The sequence below is a fragment of the Leucoraja erinacea genome, unplaced genomic scaffold, assembly GCF_028641065.1.
Source record: "Leucoraja erinacea ecotype New England unplaced genomic scaffold, Leri_hhj_1 Leri_199S, whole genome shotgun sequence".
NCBI lineage: Eukaryota > Metazoa > Chordata > Chondrichthyes > Rajiformes > Rajidae > Leucoraja > Leucoraja erinaceus.
The window spans coordinates 20,048-41,098 of NW_026576100.1; the positions used below are offsets into that span (position 1 = coordinate 20,048).

The following is a 21,051-nucleotide window of genomic DNA, read 5'->3' on the forward strand; positions in this document are numbered from 1 at the left end:
TTTTCTTCTCTCTCCCCTACATTTTGGGTCAGAATGCTACCATTCTCTGCCCCTGCCTCACACACTGACTGCTAGCTTTCTCTATTTGAGTCCCTCCCCCCAACCATCCTAGTTTAAAGTCTCCCCAGTAGCCTTTGCAAATCTCCCCGCCAGGATATTGGTCCCCCTTGGGTTCAAGTGCAATCCGTCCTTTCTGTACAGGTCGCACCTTCCCCAAAAGAGGTCCCAATGAAGAAGGCAGGTACGGGATACTGAGTTGGATGATCAGCCATGATCATATCGAATGGCGGTGCAGGCTCGAAGGGCCGAATGGCCTACTCCTGCAACTATGTTTCTATGTTTCTATGTTTCTATCCAGTAGAACATTGTAAGAGTCACTGGGGACATGGTAGACATTCATCCTCGACCTCGAGGGATAACCGATACAACCCCCACCCATATACACACCCCACCCCCACTCCCCTCCCCAGGCCATATACACACCCCACTACCCCCACCAATATACATCCCCCCCCCCACCCATATATACATCACCCCCCCTATATATACCCCCCCCACCCCCATACACTCCCCTCGATCCCACCCCTGAATATACACCCCCCTAAATATACTTCCCCCATATATACCCCCCCCCCCACCCATATATCCCCCACCCATATATACCCCACCCCACCCATATACCCCACCCCCCACCCCCCCACCCATGGTCCCCCACTGATGATACCCTGTTTCTCCCACCAGACATCACAGTCCCCCACCCATATACCGGCTTCCCCCCCCCCCTCTCCCCATCCATACACCCCCACCCCCTGGTTAGTAACATCGCTCGTCAGCACCACACACCACACACAATCCACCCCTGGGGGTGGGGAGCGGTCTGTGTCTGTGGAGCGTGCCGAGGGAGACCAGCGACCACATCATCGTCCTCACCGCAGCATCCAGAGACCAGTGGCCAGAGCCCTCACCACACCACTGACCACCAGAGACCCAGTGGCCAGAGACCTCACCACACCACTGACCAGCAGAGACCAGTGGCCAGAGACCTCACCACACCACTGACCAGCAGCCAGAGTGCCTGACCAGCCGACATCACACGTGAGTGTAGAGCTCAGCCCATGACTGGGGGAAAGGTCACAGTGGGGTACAGACCCCCCCATTCTGTGATGGAACAATGGGGTTCAGGTGGGACTGTGTTGGGGTAACACCGACAAAGTGGGGTGCAGTCCAAGACCCACTGATGCTGCATGAACTGTACAAGTTGTTGGTGAGACCACAGCTGGAGTTCTGTGTGCGGGTCTGGTGGCCCAGCTACAGGGAAGGGTGGAACGGATGGAGCAAAGATACACCAGAATGTTTCACTCAGAGTGCTGGAGTAACTCAGCCGGGACAGGCAGGCAGCATCCAGAGACAAGGAATGGGTGACGTTTCGGGTCGAGACCCTTCCTCTGGCCTTGTGGGATTGAGCTACAAGGCTGAGGTTTGATAGGCTGGGACGTTATTGATTGGGCGGGGGAGGTTTAGGGGGGACATTATTCAGGTGTACAAGATCATATAACCATATAACCATATAACCATACAACAATTACAGCACGGAAACAGGCCATCTCGACCCTTCTAGTCCGTGCCGAACACATAATCTCCCCTTGTCCCACATACCTGCGCTCAGACCATAACCCTCCATACCTTTCCCGTCCATATAACTATCCAATTTATTTTTAAATGATAAAAACGAACCTACCTCCACCACCTCCACTGGAAGCTCATTCCACACAGCTACCACACTCTGAGTAAAGAAGTTCCCCCTCATGTTACCCCTAAACTTCTGTCCCTTAATTCTCAAGTCATGTCCTCTTGTTTGAATCTTCCCTACTCTCAGTGGGAAACGCTTATCCACGTCAACTCTGTCTATCCCTCTCATCATTTTAAAGACCTCTATCAAGTCCCCCCTTAACATTCTGCGCTCCAAAGAATAAAGCCCTAACTTATTCAACCTTTCTCTGTAACTTAGTTGCTGAAACCCAGGCAACATTCTAGTAAATCTCCTCTGTACTCTCTCTATTTTGTTGACATGAGGGGCACGGATAAAGTGAACACTCTCAGTCTTATCCCCAGGGTGGAGGATTCTAAAACTAGAGCACACAGGCTTAAGGTGAGGGGAGAGATTTAAGAGGGACCTCAGGGATACCATTTTCACACAGAGGGTAGCCTGTATCTGGAACAAGCTGCCAGCGATAGATGCGGCAACAATAACAAATTGGAAAAGACACTTTGACGATATATGGATAGGAAGAGTTGTGAGAAATCAGGTTGAGTTTAGTTTATTGTCACGTGTACCGAGGGGCAGTGAAAAGCTTTTGTTGCATGCTAACCAGTCAGTGGAAAGATGATCCAAGATTACATAGAAAATAGGTGCAGGAGGAGACCATTCGGCCCCTCGAATCAGCATTGCTAATTCAATATGATCATGGCTGATCATCCACAATCCGTAGGTACATAAAAATGCTGGAGAAACTCAGCGGCTGCAGCAGCATTTATGGAGCGAAGGAAATAGGTGACGTTTCGGGCCGAAACGTCACCTATTTCCTTCGCTCCATAGATGCTGCTGCACCCGCTGAGTTTCTCCGGCATTTTTGTGTACCTTCGATCTTCCAGCATCTGCAGTTCCTTCTTAAACATCCACAATCAGTAACCCGTTCCTGCCTTCTCCCCACACCCCTTGAATCCGCTAGCCCCAAGAGCTCTATCTAACTTTCTTTTAAATTCATCCAGTGAATTGGTATCCACTGCCTTCTGTGGCAGAGAATTCCACAAATTCACAACTCTCTGGGTGAAAAAGTTTTGTCTCAGACAATAGACAATAGGTGCAGGAGGAGGCCCTTCGAGCCAGCACCGCCGTTCAATGTGATCATGGCTGATCATCGCCAATCAGTACCCCGTTCCTGCCTTCTCCCTATATCCCCTGACTCCGCTATTTTTAACAGCCCTATCTAACTCTCTCTTGAAAGCATCCAGAGAACCTGCCTCCACCCCCCTCTGAGGCAGAGAATTCCACAGACTCGCAACTCTATGAGAAAAAGTGTTTCCTCGTCTCCGTTCTAAATGGCTTACTTCTTATTCTTAAACTGTGGCCCCTGGTTCTGGACTCCCCCAACATCGGGAACATGTTTCCTGCCTCTAGCGTGTCCAAACCCTTAACAATCTTACATGGTTCAATGAGATACCCTTTCATCCTTCTAAACTCCAGAGTGTACAAGCCCAGCTACTCCATTCTCTCAGCATATGACAGTCCCGCCATCCCAGGAATTAACCTTGTAAACCTACGCTGCACTCCCTCAATAGCAAGAATGTCCTTTTAAATGGTCTCCCCTTTATTCCAAGACTGTGGCCCCTGGTTCTGGACTCGCCCAACATTGGGAACATGTTTCCTGCATCTGGCTTGTCCAATTCTTTTATACAATTGTATGTTTAAGCTAAATAGTAGTTGGGGGCGGGGGGGGGGGGGGGGGGGGGGGGGGGGATGATGGGCTGATTACGACCAATCCGTCTACAATGTACAGATACATGATTAAGGGAATAATGGGAATAATGTTTAGTGCAAGATAAAACCATTAAAGTCCGATCAAAGACAGCCCGAGGGTCTCCAATGAGGGGTTTATGTGTGAGTTTAGCTGCAGGAAGTAACAATGTGATAATGCTGGTCTCAGAGTGTATGCCAGTCAAACACTGTTGTGTCAGCACCATTCCTCCCAGCAGCCTTGCCCTTCACTCTGACAGGAACACACTGACCTTGCGGCTTCACTATCACACGACTGAATCCTCCCACTTGCCGGACCTGCCCTTATCTGCAAACAGCCTCCCCCTCCCAGCAGCTCTGCCAGTTCCTGCCTAATCTCCCCTAAATTGGCATCAACATATTTATCCAGTCAAAGAGCATAAAAGCAGGCCCTTCGGCCCAACTCAACCATGATGGGCAAGTTGTGTAACTGAGCTTGTCCCACAAGACCACGTTTGGCCCACATTTCTCAGTTAGTTCAGTTAGTTTAGTTTTGTTTATTGTCACGTGTGCTGATATACAGTGAAAAACATTTGTTGCGTTCTAACTAGTCCGCGGAAAGACAATACATGATTACAATCTATTCATTTACAGTGTATAGATACATGATAAGGGGACAACGTATAGTGTAAGGTAAAGCCAGCAAAGTCCGATCAAGGATAGTCCTAGGGCCACCAAAGAGGTAGATAGTGAAGGAGATATAAGGAACTGCAGATCCTGGTTTACAGACAAAGATACAAAGTACTGGAGTAATTCACGTTACTCCAGCACTTTGTGTACATGAGGTTTGAAGATTGTTTTGAACGAGGATAAGGCTGAACCTTGTGGGAAAGTAGGTCAGATGACAAGGTTATTGGGCAGGAGCTGGCGAGTGGGCACTGGCACCAGTTATTGGGCAAGTCCACATCTGACCCGTGGGAGTGAGTGAAAGGCCAGTGATCGATGTTTAGACCTGGCATCCTGCAGTCAGGATGGCAAAGTAAGGAATCTCGGATGACCAGAGATTGTAAATTTGGTCCAAAGGAAACGATGCAAGATATAGAAAGATGAAATCAGATCCAATAATATCCAGTCCTGGTAACCTTGTGAATCTTCTTTGCACACTTTGCAATGAATGAATTCAACTCCATCCAAGCTCATTGCTCGGGTGTAACCAGTCACTATTTGCAAAGTGAAGATCTCCCACCATTACAGACTTACAATTCTCACCAATCTCCCAAATAATTGTTCAGGCGTTCATATGTGATAGGAGTAGAATTAGGCCATTCGGCCCATCAAGTCCACACCGGCATTCAACCATGGCTGACCTCTCTCCCCCCTAACCCCATTCTCCTGCCTTCTCCCCATAACCCCTGACACCCACACTAATCCAGAACCTATCTATCTCTGCCTTTAAAATATCCACAGTTCAGTCTGAAGAAGTGTCTCGAGCCGAAACGTCACGCATTCCTTCTCCCCAGAGATGCTGCCTCTCCCGCTGAGTTACGCCAGCATTTTGTGTCCATCATTGTTCAGTTTAGTTTATTGTCACATGTATTGAGGCACAGTGAAATGCTTTAGTTGTGTGCTAACCAGAAAGACAATACATGATTACAGTTGAACCATTCGCTGTGTACAGATACATGATATGGGAATAAGCAATGTTGCTGTAGGAGAGCAGAGATTTAAGAGTGTGGAACTTTGTAATATGTGACTGTAGATCTGCCTCTGTGTTTACATGTAAATGTCGAAGAGGATTCTCCTAAACTTCTACAGGTGCACGGTAGAGAACATTCTGACTGGCTGCATCGTGGCCTGGTTCGGCAACTTGAACGTCCAGGAGCAAAAAAGACTCCAGAAATTTGTGACCACTGCCCAGTCCATCACTGGCTTTGACTTCCCCACCGTCGAAGGGATCTATTGCCTCAAAAAGGCAGCCAACATCATCAAAGACCCACACCATCCTGGCCACACACTCATCTCACCATTGCCGTCGGGAAGAAGGTACAGGAGCTTGAAAACTGTAACATCCAGGTTCAGGAACAGCTTCTTCCCTGCAGCCATCAGGCTATGAAACACAACGAATAAGCTCTGAGCTCTGAACTGCAACAGGCTTATATTATTGTTTGTTAATTGCACTATATTTGTTATTTATTGAACTTTTTCTTTTTTTCTCTTCCCCCCTTTATGTACAATATTTACATATTCACATATCCTGTTGTGTTGCAGTAAGTAAGAATGTCATTGGCCCATCCGGAACATACGACAATAAAACACTCTTGACTCTTGAAATAGTCACCCGGGGCTGACCTCCACTTGGAAGCAGCTTCTGCAATGAATTCTACAGACCCTCCATCTCCACTGGCATGTGGACCTCTTGTACAACATCAACAGAGTGCTCGCCCCTTTGGTTCACACACCCACCCATATAGTCTCACGTACAAGACATAGCTTTAATATGGGAGGGGATGTACACAGAGAGTGGTTGCTGCCTGGAATAGTGGTGGAGGCTGATGCAAGACATGCACTGAGCAGGCACGGGATGGAGGGATATAGACCACATGCAACAGATGTAGTTTAGGCATCATGGCTAGCACGGATATACTGGGCCAAAAGGCCTGTTCTTCTGCTTTACTGGTTGTAGTTGCCCGCGATCCCTCTGCTCTACAACACTCCCCGGGGCCCTGACATTCACTGTGTAGGTCCTGCCCTGGTTTGGCTTCCCAAAATACAACTCCTCACACTAATCTGCATGAAACTCCATTCGCTATTCCCCAGTCCACTTACCCAACACATCAAGATCCTGCTGTTATTTTTGACAACCATCTTCACCATCTACAATACAACCCACGTTTAGTGTCATCGGCTAATCTTGCCTTGTACGTTCTCATCCAAATCATTCAGATAGATGATGAACAGCAACAGGCCCAGCACCGCACCCTGAGGCACATCACTGGTCACAGGCCTCTAGTCCAGAGGTGTAGCTCGTTTCACAGAGTGCTGGAGTAACTCAGCGGGTCAGGCAGCATCTGCGGAGAACATGGATAGGTGACGTTTCACAGAGTGCTGGAGTAACTCAGCGGGTCGGGCAGCATCTGTGGAGAACATGGATAGGTGACGTTTCACAGAGTGGTGGAGTAACTCAGCGGGTGCAGCAGCATCTGTGGAGAACATGGATAGGTGACGTTTCACAGAGTGCTGGAGTAACTCAGTGGGTCAGGCAACATCTGTGGAGAACATGGATAGGTGACGTTTCACAGAGTGCTGGAGTAACTCAGCGGGTGCAGCAGCATCTATGGAGCTAAGGAAATTGGCAACGTTTCGGGTCGAAACCCTTCCGGGTTTCGGCCCAAAACGTTGCCTATTTCCAGATGGGTTTCGGCCCGAAACGTTGCCTATTTCCTTCGCTCTTTAGATGCTGCTGCACCATAACTCAGCTGGTCAGGCAGCATCTGTGGGGAACATGGATAGGTGACGTTTCACAGAGTGGTGGAGTAACTCAGTGGGTCAGGCAGCATCTGTGGGGAACATGGATAGGTGACGTTTCACAGAGTGCTGGAGTAACTCAGCATCTGTGGAGAGAAGGAATGGGTGACGTTTCGGGTGGAGACCTTTCCTCAGACTGAACATGAAAGTTGTCCAACCTCTCCCTATAGCTGAAACCCTCCAAAAGAGGCAGCACTCAAGGGCAGACCAGGACTGCACGCAATAGTTTAGAGACAGGGCTCGGTAACAGGCACCTCAGCCCACCGAGTCCGCACCGACCAGCGACCCCCGCACACTAACACCATCCTACATACACTCGGGACCAATTACATTTACACCAAACCCAGTTAACCTACAAACCTGCATGTCTTTGGAGTGTGGGAGGAAATTGGAGCACCCGGAGAAAACCCCCATGGTCACGGGGAGAATGTACAAACTCCCAGCGTACAGACAGCACCCGTAGTCAGGATGGAACCCGGGTCTCTGGTGCTGTGAGGCAGCAACTCTACCGCTGCCCCTTGCTCCAAATACTGACTAAACTAAGTCCTGCAGAGCCGCACCGTCACTCTTATACTCGCTGCCCGGATGGACAATGGCGACCAGCGTCTGACACCACCCTTCTCTCCCAGGTCTCGCCCATCCCCATGGAGATGTCTCGCCCACGGACCCTGGTACTGACCCTGCTGCTGGCTGGTCTCAGCAATGGTAACGTCTGCCCCTCAACCCCCAACTGCCCCCCCAACCCCACCCCACCCTAACCCCCAACTCACTCCCCTCAAACACCAACCCCCCCCCAACAACACCCCCCCCCCCCCCTCACCCAACAACCCCAACCCCTCCCCAACTGCCCCCTCAACCCCCACCCCACCCTAATGCCCAACTCACTCCCCTCGACACCAACCCCCCCCAACAACTCCCCCAACAACCCCCCCCCCAACTACCCCAAGCCCCCCCCACCTCACCTTAACCCCCCCAACACACCCCCCCTCAACCCACCCCTTTCAACCCTCCCGAACTCGCCCCTCAGCCCCACCTCAACCCCGTGTCTCTGTCTCCCCCTGTGTCTCTGTCTCCCCCTGTGTCTCTGTCTCCCCCTGTGTCTCCCCCTGTGTCTCCCCCTGTGTCTCCCCATGTGTCTCCCCCTGTGTCTCTGTCTCCCCCTGTGTCTCTGTCTCCCCCTGTGTCTCCCCCTGTGTCTCCCCCTGTGTCTGTGTCTCCCCCCTGTGTCTCCCCCTGTGTCTCCCCCTGTGTCTCTGTCTCCCCCTGTGTCTCTGTGTCTCCCCCTGTGTCTGTGTCTCCCCCTGTGTCTGTGTCTCCCCCTGTGTGTCTCCCCCTGTGTCTGTGTCTCCCCCCCGTGTCTGTGTCTCTGTGTCTGTGTCTCCCCCTGTGTCTCTCCCCCTGTGTCTCCCCCGTGTCTCTGTCTCCCCCTGTGTCTCTGTCTCCCCTGTGTCTCCCCCTGTGTCTCCCCCTGTGTCTCCCCCTGTGTCTCCCCCTGTGTCTGTGTCCCCCGTGTCTCTGTCTCCTGTCCCTGTGTCTCCCCCTGTGTCTGTGTCTCCCCCTGTGTCTGTGTCCCCCCTGTGTCTGTGTCTCCCCCTGTGTCTGTGTCTCCCCCTGTGTCTCCCCCCCCTGTGTCTGTGTCTCCCCCCGTGTCTGTGTCTCTGTGTCTGTGTCTCCCCCTGTGTCTCCCCCTGTGTCTCCCCCGTGTCTCTGTCTCCCCCTGTGTCTGTGTCTCCCCCTGTGTCTGTGTCTCCCCCTGTGTCTGTGTCTCCCCCTGTGTCTCTGTCTCCCCCTGTGTCTGTGTTCCCCCCCTGTGTCTGTGTCTCCCCCTGTGTCTGTGTCTCGCCCTGTGTCTCCCCTGTGTCTGTGTCTCCCCCTGTGTCTCCCCCTGTGTCTGTGTCTCCCCCTGTGTCTGTGTCTCCCCCTGTGTCTGTGTCTCCCCCTGTGTCTCCCCCTGTGTCTCTGTGTCTGTGTCTCCCCCTGTGTCTGTGTCTCCCCTGTGTCTGTGTCTCCCCCTGTGTCTCCCCCCTGTGTCTCTGTGTCTGTGTCTCCCCCTGTGTCTCCCCCTGTGTCTCCCCCTGTGTCTGTGTCTCCCCCTGTGTCTCCCCCTGTGTCTCCCCTGTGTCTGTGTCTCCCCCTGTGTCTGTGTGTCTCCCCCTGTGTCTCCCCCCTGTGTCTCCCCCCCTGTGTCTGTTTCTCCCCCTGTGTCCCCCCTGTGTCTGTGTCTCCCCCTGTGTCTGTGTCTCTCCCCCTGTGTCTGTGTCTCCCCCTGTGTCTCCCCCTGTGTCTGTGTCTCCCCCTGTGTCTGTGTCTCCCCCCTGTGTCTGTTTCTCCCCCTGTGTCTGTGTCTGTGTCTCCCCCTGTGTCTGTGTCTCCCCCTGTGTCTGTGTCTCCCCCTGTGTCTGTGTCTCCCCCTGTGTCTGTTTCTCCCTGTGTCTGTGTCTCCCCTGTGTCTGTGTCTCCCCTGTGTCTGTGTCTCTCCCCTGTGTCTGTGTCTCCCCCTGTGTCTGTGTCTCCCCCTGTGTCTGTGTCTCTCCCCCTGTGTCTGTGTCTCCCCCTGTTTGTCTCCCCTGTGTCGCTGTGTCTCCCCCTGTGTCTCTGTGTCTCCCCCTGTGTCTCCCCCTGTGTCTCTCCCCCTGTGTCTCCCCCTGTGTCTGTTTCTCCCCCTGTACTGATCACCCTCTCTCCCCAGCGGTGGATCGTGGTGAGCTGCGTCTGTCGGGGGGCCAGCAGCCGACAGAGGGCCGAGTGGAGGTTTACTATGACGGGGAGTGGGGCACGGTGTGTGACGATGGCTGGGACCTGACCGACGCCAACGTGGTTTGCCGCAGCCTGGGCTACCTCAACGCCACAGAGGCCACCATCGGAGGCGTGTTCGGGGCAGGTGGGAGCGCCGCGCATCACCCACACGCTACACACACACAACATGGGCCAGCACAGCATGGGAAGCGGCCCTTCGGCCCACAAGGTCTGTGCTGGACATGATAGGAAGCGACTGCAGATGATGGTCAGGGCGGCACGGTGGCGCAGCGGTAGAATTGGTGCCTCACAGCGCTGGAGACCCGGGTTCAATCCTGACCACGGGTGCTGTCTCTGCCGAGTTTGCACGTTCCAATAGACAACAGGTGCAGGAGTTGGCCATTCGGCCCTTCGAGTCAGCACCGCCAGTTAATGTGATCTTGGCTGATCATCCCCAATCAGTACCCCGTTCCTGCCTTCTCCCCATATCCCCTGACTCCACTATTTTTAGGAGCCCTATCCAGCTCTCTGTCAAACGTAAAAGTTTTATTCATGCAGTGAAATGAATTTGCCAGCAGCGAACTTTGAAAGCATCCGGGGAACCGGCCTCCACCGCCCTCTGAGGCAGAGAATTCCACAGACTCACCACTCTCTATGTGAAAAAGTGTTTCCTCATCTCCGTTCTAAATAGCTTACCCCTTATTTTTAAACTGTGGCCCCTGGTTCTGGACTCCCTTAACATCGGGAACATGTTTCCTGCCTCTAGCGTGTCCAAACCCTTAATAATCTTATATGTTTCAATAAGATCCCCACTCATCCTTCCAAACTCCAGAGTGTACAAGCCCAGCTGCTCAATGCTCTCAGCATATGATTTCCCCCTGTGACTGTGTGGGATTTCTCCGTGTGCTCCAGTTTCATCCCACACTCCAAACATGTATAGGTGTGTAGGTTAATTGGCTTGGCATAAATGTAAAAACATGTCTCTGGTGTGTGTAGGATGACGTTTATGTGCATAGAAACATTGAAAATAGGTGCAGGAGTAGGCCATTCGGCCCTTCGAGCCTGCACTGCCATTCAATATGATCATGGCTGATCATCCAACTCAGTATCCTGTACCTGCCTTCTTTCCATACCCCCTGATCCCTTTAGCCACAAGGGCTACATCTAACTCCCTCTTAAATATAGCCAATGAACTGGCCTCAACTACCTTCTGCGGCAGAGAATTCCAGAGATTCACCACTCTCCGTGTGAAAAATGTTTTTTCTCATCTCGGTCCTAAAATATTTCCCCCTTATCCTTAAACAGTAGCCCCTTGTTCTGGACTTCCCCAACATCGGGAACAATCTTCCTGCGTTTAGCCTGTCCAACCCCTTAAGAATTTTGTTAAAGAGGGACTGCAGATGCCCCAATCGAAGGTTACACAGAAAAGCTGGAAAACTCTTCAGCTGCATCTATGGAGCGAAGGAAATAGGCAACCCCTTACGTTGCCTATTTCCTGCTCCATAATGCTGCTGCACCCGCTGAGTTTCCCCTCTTTTCTGTCCCTTAAGAATTTTGTAGGTTCTATAAGATCCCCCCTCTACTAGCGAGTACAAAACCGAGTATATCCAATCTTTCTTCATATGAAAGTCCTGACATCCCAGGAATCAGTCTAGTGAATTATCGGGAATTATCGCTGGTCGGCACTGACTCGGTGGGCTGAAGGGCCTGTTTCCGCGCTGTATCTCTAATCTAAACTAAACTGGGTAAATACCCAAGAAAGACTCAAAAAGCTAGAGTAAACTAGAGCGGGCCAGGCAGCATCTGTGGAGAACATGGATAGGTGACGTTTCACAGAGTGCTGGAGTAACTCAGCGGGTCAGGCAGCATCTGTGGAGAACATGCATAGGTGACGTTTCACAGAGTGCTGGAGTAACTCAGTCAGGCAGCATCTGTGGAGAACATGGATAGGTTTAGTTACTGGATCCAGCACTGTGTGAAACGTCACCTATCCATGTTCTCCACAGATGCTGCCTGACCCGCTGAGATACTGCAGCACTGTGTGTCTATCTATGATGTCAACTTAAACTGATCTCCTCAGCCTGCATGTGATCCATATCGTTCCATTCCCTGCATATCCATGAGCCTGTCTAAAAGCCCCTTAAACACCACTATCGTATCTTCCTCCACCCAAACCACCAGGCACCACCCCCTCCCTCCGTTGCAGCACCAGGCCCCCACCACCCTCTGTGTATAAACCTTCCCCCCACATCTCCGTTAAACTTTCCCCCTCTCATCTCAAAGCTGTGCCCTCTCGTGTTGGACAGTGCGGCCACATTGCGGGAAGTGGGGGAGATGGGGGGGGGGGGGGGGCGGTTCGTGGGGGGTGCGGCTACACTGATCCCTTTCACTCTCTGCCCCTCCTCTCTCTCTCTCTCTCCTCCCCCTCTCTCTCTCCCCCTCCCCCTCTCTCCTCCTCCCCCCTCTCTCCATCCCCCCCCCCCCCTCTCTCCCCTCCCCCCCTCTCTCTCCTTCCCTTCCCCCTCCTCCTACTTCCCTTCCCCCTCACACCCCTTCTCTACTCCCCCTTTTCCCCTCTCCCCCTCTCTCTTCCCCCCGGCCTCTCCACCTCCCTCCCTCTCCCTCTCTCTCCCCCTTTCTCTCCCCCTCTCCCTCTTCCCCCCCTCTCTCTGTCCCCCCCCCCCCCCCCCCTCTCCCTCTCCCTTCTCTTCTGCCCCCCCCCCCCCCCAGGTTCTGGCCCCATCCTGATGGACGAGGTGGCGTGTGCGGGCACCGAGACCTCGCTCACACTCTGCAAGAGTCGTGGCTGGAAGGTCCACGACTGCCAGCACTCGGAGGATGCAGGGGCCCGCTGCGACCCCCGTACGTATGGGGAGGGGGGGGGGGAAGGGAAGGGGTCGGAAGAGAGAGGGGGGGGGGGGGGTTGGGGGGGGAGAGAAAGGGGAGTGAGGGGGTGGGGGCAGGAGGAGGGAGGGAGGGACAGGGAGTTCACTGTGGGGCTATGGTTGAGGGGGGGGGGGGGGGGGTAGGTCTGGAGGTAGGTGAGGGAAGAGGGATGGGAGAGGGGGTGGAGGAGGGGGTCAGGGGGTTCATTGTGGGGGTGGAGTTGAGGTGTTTGGGAGGTTTTTACTGCCCGTTATATTCTTGGGTAGTTTACCTTCGTACCTCCTCGTTTCTCCCCGTAATGCCATTTTGGTTACCTCACTACCCTCCGTACCAGCTTCTCTCACGTGCCTCTGTCCGGTACAAGATCCCACCATAGTACAAGATAAAATGCAGTGAAGTGCGATCAAGGTTTTGTACAGAGGAACGGAGTAGTCGTGCAGCAGAGTCGCGGGTTTGATCCCGACTCCCGGCGCAGTGTGTGCGGGATCTGCACGTCCTCCCCGTGACCGCGTGGGTTTTCTCCGGGTGCTTTGGTTTCCTCCCACACTCCAAAGACATTCCGGTTTGTGGGTTAATTGGCGTTGGTGTAAATGCAAATTGTCCCTAGAGTGTGTAGGATGGTGCTAGTGTTCGGGGATAGCCGGTCGGCGTGGACTCTGTGGGCCGATTGGCCTGTTTCTGCGCTGTATCTCGAAACTAAACCAACCCGCTGGGAAGAATCTAGACATGTGTGTTACAACACTTCTGTGTCCTTTGCCCGATGAGAAAATGTTACACGGTTGCGGGACTCCATGCACGGTTGCGGGACTCCATGGTTGCAGGAATCCATGCACGGTTCCGGGACTCCATGCGCGGTTCCAGGGCTGCATGCACGGTTGCGGGAATGCATGCACGGTTCCAGGACTCCATGGTTGCGAGAATCCATGCACGGTTGCGGGGCTCCATGGGTGCGGAACTCAATGGTTGCAGGAATCCATGCACGGTTGCAGGAATCCATGCACGGTTGCAGAACTCCATGCACGGTTCCAGAACTCCATGCACGGTTCCAGGACTCCATGCACGGTTGCAGGACTCCATGCACGGTTGCGGGACTCCATGCACGGTTCCAGGACTCCATGCACGGTTCCGGGACTCCATGCACGGTTGCGGGACTCCGTGCACGGTTCCAGGACTCCGTGCACGGTTCCAAGACTCCATGCACGGTTGCGGGACTCCGTGCACGGTTCCAGGACTCCGTGCACGGTTGCGGGACTCCATGCACGGTTCCAGGACTCCGTGCACGGTTCCAGGACTCCGTGCACGGTTCCAAGACTCCGTGCACGGTCCAAGACTCCATGCACGGTTCCAGGACTCCGTGGACTCCGTGCACGGTTCCAGGACTCCGTGCACGGTTCCGGGACTCCATGCACGGTTCCGGGACTCCGTGCACGGTTCCAAGACTCCATGCACGGTTCCAAGACTCCGTGCACGGTTCCAGGACTCCGTGCACGGTTCCAAGACTCCATGCACGGTTCCAAGACTCCATGCACGGTTGCGGGACTCCGTGCACGGTTCCAGGACTCCATGCACGGTTCCAGGACTCCGTGCACGGTTCCAAGACTCCGTGCACGGTTGCGGGACTCCATGCACGGTTCCAAGACTCCATGCACGGTTGCGGGACTCCATGCACGGTTGCGGGACTCCGTGCACGGTGACTCCATGCACGGTTGCGGGACTCCATGCACGGTTCCAGGACTCCATGCACGGTTCCAAGACTCCATGCACGGTTCCAAGACTCCGTGCACGGTTGCGGGACTCCATGCACGGTTCCAGGACTCCATGCACGGTTCCAAGACTCCATGCACGGTTCCAAGACTCCATGCACGGTTCCAAGACTCCGTGCACGGTTGCGGGACTCCGTGCACGGTTCCAGGACTCCATGCACGGTTCCAAGACTCCATGCACGGTTCCAAGACTCCATGCACGGTTCCAAGACTCCGTGCACGGTTGCGGGACTCCATGCACGGTTCCAGGACTCCGTGCACGGTTGCGGGACTCCATGCACGGTTCCAAGACTCCATGCACGGTTCCAAGACTCCGTGCACGGTTCCAAGACTCCATGCACGGTTCCAAGACTCCGTGCACGGTTCCAAGACTCCGTGCACGGTTGCGGGACTCCGTGCACGGTTGCGGGACTCCATGCACGGTTCCAGGACTCCGTGCACGGTTCCAAGACTCCATGCACGGTTGCGGGACTCCATGCACGGTTGCGGGACTCCGTGCACGGTTGCGGGACTCCATGGTTGTGGAACTGCATGCACGGTTGCGGGACTGAGCTTCCAGTGGAAGTGGTGGAGGCAGGTGCGATTTTATCATTTAAAAATAAATTGGATAGGTATATGGACGGGAAAGGAATGGAGGGTTATGGTCTGAGTGCAGGTAGATGGGACTAGGTGGGAGTAAGTGTTCGGCACGGACTAGAAGGGCCGAGATGGCCCGTTTCCGTGCTGTAATTTTTATATGGTTATACATGCACGGTTGCGAGACTCCATGCACGGTTGCGATGCGTTGTTCCATGAGTGCGTGTTGCAGGCAGATGGGACCATTTCTTCGGCTACAGACTGGACCTGACGGCGGAGCTGCGGGTGTCGCTGCAGGAGCTGTACGCTAGTCGCAGGGACTGCGACCTCAACATCACCGTGATCGCGCTGGAGACCGGCAGGGAGCAGATGCGCTCTTGTGTCCACCGCCTGGTGCTGGCCCTGCACAACGACGGCAACACCATCAGCCGCACCGACGGGCCCAACGTCAGCATGCTCTTGTCACAGGACTGCGTGCAGTACGTGGAGGGCATCATCAGGTTAGGCCCGCACATCCCTCACCCCGCTCCCCCCCCCCCCCCCCCCCCCCCCCCCCCCGCTCACCCCCCCCTCCCTAATCCCTCACCCCCTCCCCACCACACTCACCCCATCCCTGACCCCGCTCACCCCCCCTCCCCTCACCCCTCACCACCCCCTCCCTCACCCACTGAGGGGGCAGATACGGGGAGCGGGGGGGGGGGGGGGGGGGGGCATAGGGCCCTCCTCCAGTCCTGCCCTTGTTCGATGTCCCAAAATGCAACATCTCACAATTTGTATTACATTCCATCAGCCATTCCTCCGCCCACCTGGCCAATCGATCCAGATCCTGCAGCAATCGTTCACAACCATCTTCACTATCTGCAAAATCACTCATAGAAACATAGAACATAGGTGCAGGAGTAGGCCATTCGGCCCTTCGAGCCTGCACCATTCGCCATTCAATATGATCATGGCTGATCATCCATCTCAGTATCCTGTACCTGCCTTCTCTCCATACCCCTGATCCCCTTAGCCACAAGGGCCACATCTAACTCCCTCTTAAATATAGCCAATGAACTGTGTGGCCTCAACTACCCTCTTTGGCAGAGAATTCCAGAGATTCACCACTCTCTGTGTGAAAAATGTTTTTCTCATCTCGGTCCTAAAAGACTTCCCCCTTATCCTTAAACTGTGACCCCTTGTTCTGGACTTCCCCAACATCGGGAACAATCTTCCTGCATCTAGCCTGTCCAATCCCTCAATAATTTTGTACGTTTCTATAAGATCCCCCCATCAATCTTCTAAATTCTAGCGAGTACAAGCCGAGTCTCTCCAGTCTTTCTTCATATGAAAGTCCTGATATCCCGGTAATCAGTCTGGTGAACCTTCTCTGTACTCACTCTATGGCAAGAATGTCTTTCCTCAGATTAGGAGACCAAAACTGTATGCAATACTCCAGGTGTGGTCTCACCAAGACCCTGTGCAACTGTAGTAGAACCTCCCTGCTCCTATACTCAAATCCATTTGCTATGAATGCTTTCTTCACTGCCTGCTTCACCTGCATGCGTACTGTCAATGACTGGTGTACCATGACACCCAGGTCTCATTGCATCTCCCCTTTTCCTAATCGGCCACCATTCAGATAATAGTCTACTTTCCTGTTTTTTGCCTCCAAAGTGGATAACCTCACATTTATCCACATTATACTGCATCTGCCATGCATTTGCCCACCCACCCAGCCTATCCAAGTCACCTTGCAGCCTCCTAGCATCCTCCTCACAGCTAACACTGCCCCCCAGCTTAGTGTCATCGGCAAATTTGGAGATGTTGCATTCAATTCCCACGTCCAAATCATTAATATATATTGTAAATAGCTGGGGTCCCATCACTGAGCCTTGCGGTACCCCACTAGTCACTGCCTGCCATTGTGAAAAGGAGCAGTTTACTCCTACTCTTTGCTTCCTGTTTGCCAGCCAGTTCTCTATCCACATCAATACTGAACCCCCAATACCGTGTGCTTTAAGTTTGTATACTAATCTCTTATGTGGGACCTTGTCGAAAGCCTTCTGAAAGTCCAGATATAACACATCCACGGGTTCTCCCTTATCCACTCTATAACCATATAACCATATAACAATTACAGCATGGAAACAGGCCATCTCGACCCTTCTAGTCCGTGCCTAACACATATTCTCCCCTAGTCCCATATACCTGCGCTCAGACCATAACCCTGCATTCCTTTCCCGTCCATATAACTATCCAATTTATTTTTAAATGATAAAAACGAACCTGCCTCCACTACCTTCACTGGAAGCTCATTCCACACCGCTACCACTCTCTAAAGAAGTTCCCCCTCATGTTACCCCTAAACTTCAGTCCCTTAATTCTCAAGTCATGTCCCCTTGTTTGAATCTTCCCTACTCTCAGTGGGAAAAGCTTGTCCACGTCAACTCTGTCTATCCCTCTCATCATTTTAAAAACCTCTATCAAGTCCCCCCTTAACCTTCTGCGCTCCAAAGAATAAAACCCTGACTTATTCAACCTTTCTCTGTAACTTAGTTGCTGAAACCCAGGCAACATTCTAGTAAATCTCCTCTGTACGCTCTCTATTTTGTTGACATCCTTCCTATAATTAGGCGACCAAAATTGTACACCATACTCCAGAATTGGTCTCACCAATGCCTTGTACAATTTTAACATTACATCCCAACTTCTATACTCAATGCTCTGATTTATAAAGGCCAGCACACCAAAAGCTTTCTTTACCACCCTATCTACATGAGATTCCACTTTCAGGGAACTGTGCACAGTTATTCCCAGATCCCTCTGTTCACCTGCATTCTTCAATTCCCTACCATTTACCATGTACGTCCTATTTTGATTTGTCCTGCCAAGATGTAGCACCTCACACTTATCAGCATTAAACACCATCTGCCATTTTTCAGCCCACTCTTCCAACTGGCCTAAATCTCTCTGTAGACTTTGAAAATCTACATTAGCCACAACACCACCTATCTTAGTATCATCTGCATACTTACTAATCCAATTAACCACACCATCATCCAGATCATTGATGTATATGACAAACAACAGTGGACCCAACACAGATCCCTGAGGCACCCCACTAGTCACTGGCCTCCAACCTGACAAACAACCATCCACCATTACTCTCTGGCATCTCCCATTCAGCCACTGTTGACTCCATCTTGCTACTCCACCATTAATACCCAACCTTTGAACCTTCTTAACCAACCTTCCATGAGGAACCTTGTCAAAGGCCTTACTGAAGTCCACTGTACTAGCTACATCCTCGAAAAATTCTATAAGATTCGTCAGACATGATTTACTTTTCATAAATCCATGCTGACTTTGTCCAATGATTTCACCACTTTCCAAATGTGCTGCTATCCCATCTTTAATAACTGACTCTAGCAGTTTCCCCACTACCGATGTTAGACTAACTGGTCTGTAATTCCCCGTTTTCCCTCTCCCTCCCTTTGTAAAAAGTGGGGTTACATTAGCTACCCTCCAATCCTCAGGAACTACTCCAGAATCTAAAGAGTTTTGAAAAATTATCACTAATGCATCCACTATTTCTGAGGCTACTTCCTTAAGTACTCTGGGATGCCGCCTATCTGGCCCTGGGGATTTATCGGCCTTTAATCCATTCAGTTTACCTAACACCACTTCCAGACTAACCTGGATTTCACTCAGTTCCTCCATCTCATTTTGACCCCTGGTCCCCTGCTATTTCCGGCAGATTATTTAGGTCTTCGTTAGTGAAGACGGAACCAAAGTAGTTATTCAATTGGTCCGCCATATCCTTGTTCCCCATGATCAATTCACCTGTTTCTGACTGCAAGGGACCTACATTTGTTTTAACTAATCTTTTTATCATTACATATCTATAAAAACATTTGCAGTCAGTATTTATGTTCCCTGCCAGTTTTCTTTCATAATCTATTTTCCCTTTCCTAATTAAGCCCTCTGTCCTCCTCTGCTGGTCTCTGAATTTCTCCCACTCTGGTCTCTCACTCCCTCCCCTTCCCTCACCCCCTCCCCCCTCCCCCTCCCCCCTCCCCCCCACCCTCTCTCACCCCCCCCCCCCCTCTCCCCCTCTCCCCCCCCCCCCCCCTCCCCCCCCCACCCCCCCTCCCCCCCCTCCCCTCTCCCCCCCTCCCCCCCCACCCCCCCTCCCCCCCTCCGTCTCCCCCGCAGGTATTTCTACACCAAGACCATCGATGTGACTCTCGCGTCGGTGAAGTGCATCCACAACATGGCATCAGATTACGGGGTGACCGCGGTGCGGGATCATTGTGACCGACTGTTCTACAAACTGTTGCCGCAGGACCCGTCCTTCCGCCACCAGCTGGAGTTGTACAATTACGCGGAGGCGGTGGAGGACCCGCTGCTGAAGGAGGTTTGCCTGGAGTACTTGGCGTGGAACTGCCAGGCGTTCATGCAGTCGCTGGCGTGGCCCGAGGTGACGGCAGAAGAATTGGACACGTTGCTGCAGCGGTCGGACCTGGCGGTGCCGAGTGAGCTGTCGCTGTACAGGGCGCTGGAGCGGTGGCTGGAGACCCGCGGGCGAGGAGACGCCGCCGAGCTGCTGCTCAGCCGCATCCGCTTCCCCATGATGTCGCCGGAGGAGCTGGTGTCGCTGCCGGCGGCGGTGGGGCAGCAGCTCCGGCCTCTGCTCACGCCTCGCCTGCTGGAGGCCTTTCAGTTCCACGCCGTGGCCCCGGAGCGCCTGAGACTCTACACCGACCTGTCCCAGCCACGTTTCCGCCCGCGTCTCTACACCTCGCCGGCGTGGAGCTGCCGCCTGGAGCTAGCGGTCGTTCCCCGGGCACAGCCCGCCGCGCCGGCCCGCAGACACCCCGCCTATAGCCGCACCGGCCGCTACGGGGGCAGGTTCGCCTACCCGGGCCAGGACAGTCAGCGGGCCGGCCCGCCCAGGGACCCCGCCTCGCCCGGCCTTTACTTCTACACCAGCGGGCACCGGGGCGGCCGCCAGTCGTGGGCAGCGTATTACCACGCCAGCCGCGCCCAGTGCCGGGCCGCCGGCCTCTTGTGTCCGTACGACACTTACCCGGTGGCCGTGCTGTCGGCCCGCGGGCCTGCCGCTAGACCTGGCCTTGTGCCCTGGCCCACACCCGGCCCCGACCTCCCGCCCGGCCCCAACCCCAACCCCAACCCCAAACCCAAGCCCAACCCCAAACCCAAACCCCCGCCCCGCTTCTCCCGCGGGCCCGCCGCCAGATCTGGCCTCCCGGCCTCGCCAATACCCAGCCCCGACCTCCCGCCCGGCCCCAACCCCCACCCCAACCCCAACCCCAAACCCAAACCCCCGTCCCGCTTCGCCCGGGGCCCCGCCGCCAGACCCGACGTCTCGCCCGGCTTCGCCCGCGGCCCCGCGCCAGGTCCTCCCGCCCCCGGTCCTCTTCCCCCCGCGACCAGCCCGCCTGGCACGGCCGCCTTGCCCTCCGGCCGGCCCGGCTTGTTCTACCACAACCGGCTGCTTCTGCACTGTGGGGCCATCGTGGTCCACGCCCAGGAGATGAAGAACTCGAGCGCCGTGTTACCTGCTCCTCCGCCCGGATCCACACCCGCCTCGTTCCCCGGCCCCGACGCTTCCCGCCTGCACCGCTTCGCCTGTCACACCCGCATCACCGCGCTCACTTTCGTCGTGCGACCTGTCTACGTCTGAACCCCACCCCGGGGGACAGGAGATGGGTGTGGGTGCCACGAATACACCTGTCACACCTGGCCACACCTGGCCACACCTGGCCACACCTGGCCACACCTGTCCCCACACACCTGGCCACACCTGTCACAACTGGCCACACCTGTCACACCTGTCACACCTGGCCACACCTGGCCACACCTGTCACAACTGGCCACACCTGTCACACCTGGCCACACCTGTCACACCTGTCACACCTGGCCACACCTGTCACACCTGTCACACCTGTCACAACTGGCCACACCTGGCCACAACTCGCCACACCTGTCCACACCTGTCACACCTGTCACACCTGTCACAACTGGCCACACCTGTCACACCTGGCCACACCTGTCCACACCTGTCCA

General features: G+C 54.0%; 1 protein-coding gene across 1 annotated transcript in view; it reads left to right on the plus strand.

Moving 5' to 3' along the window:
• Nucleotides 1–878: 878 nt before the first annotated feature.
• LOC129716271 (uncharacterized) overlaps nt 879–21,051 on the plus strand; it is a 49,335-nt gene continuing 29,162 nt past the window's right edge. Inside the window, exons 1-6 of the mRNA XM_055666145.1 lie at nt 879–1,095; nt 7,648–7,723; nt 9,708–9,899; nt 12,485–12,616; nt 15,212–15,479; nt 19,177–20,662. Of these exons, the coding sequence (XP_055522120.1) occupies nt 7,663–7,723; nt 9,708–9,899; nt 12,485–12,616; nt 15,212–15,479; nt 19,177–20,662 (2,139 nt within the window). The 5' untranslated portion in view covers nt 879–1,095; nt 7,648–7,662. The remainder of the gene's footprint in view (nt 1,096–7,647; nt 7,724–9,707; nt 9,900–12,484; nt 12,617–15,211; nt 15,480–19,176; nt 20,663–21,051) is intronic.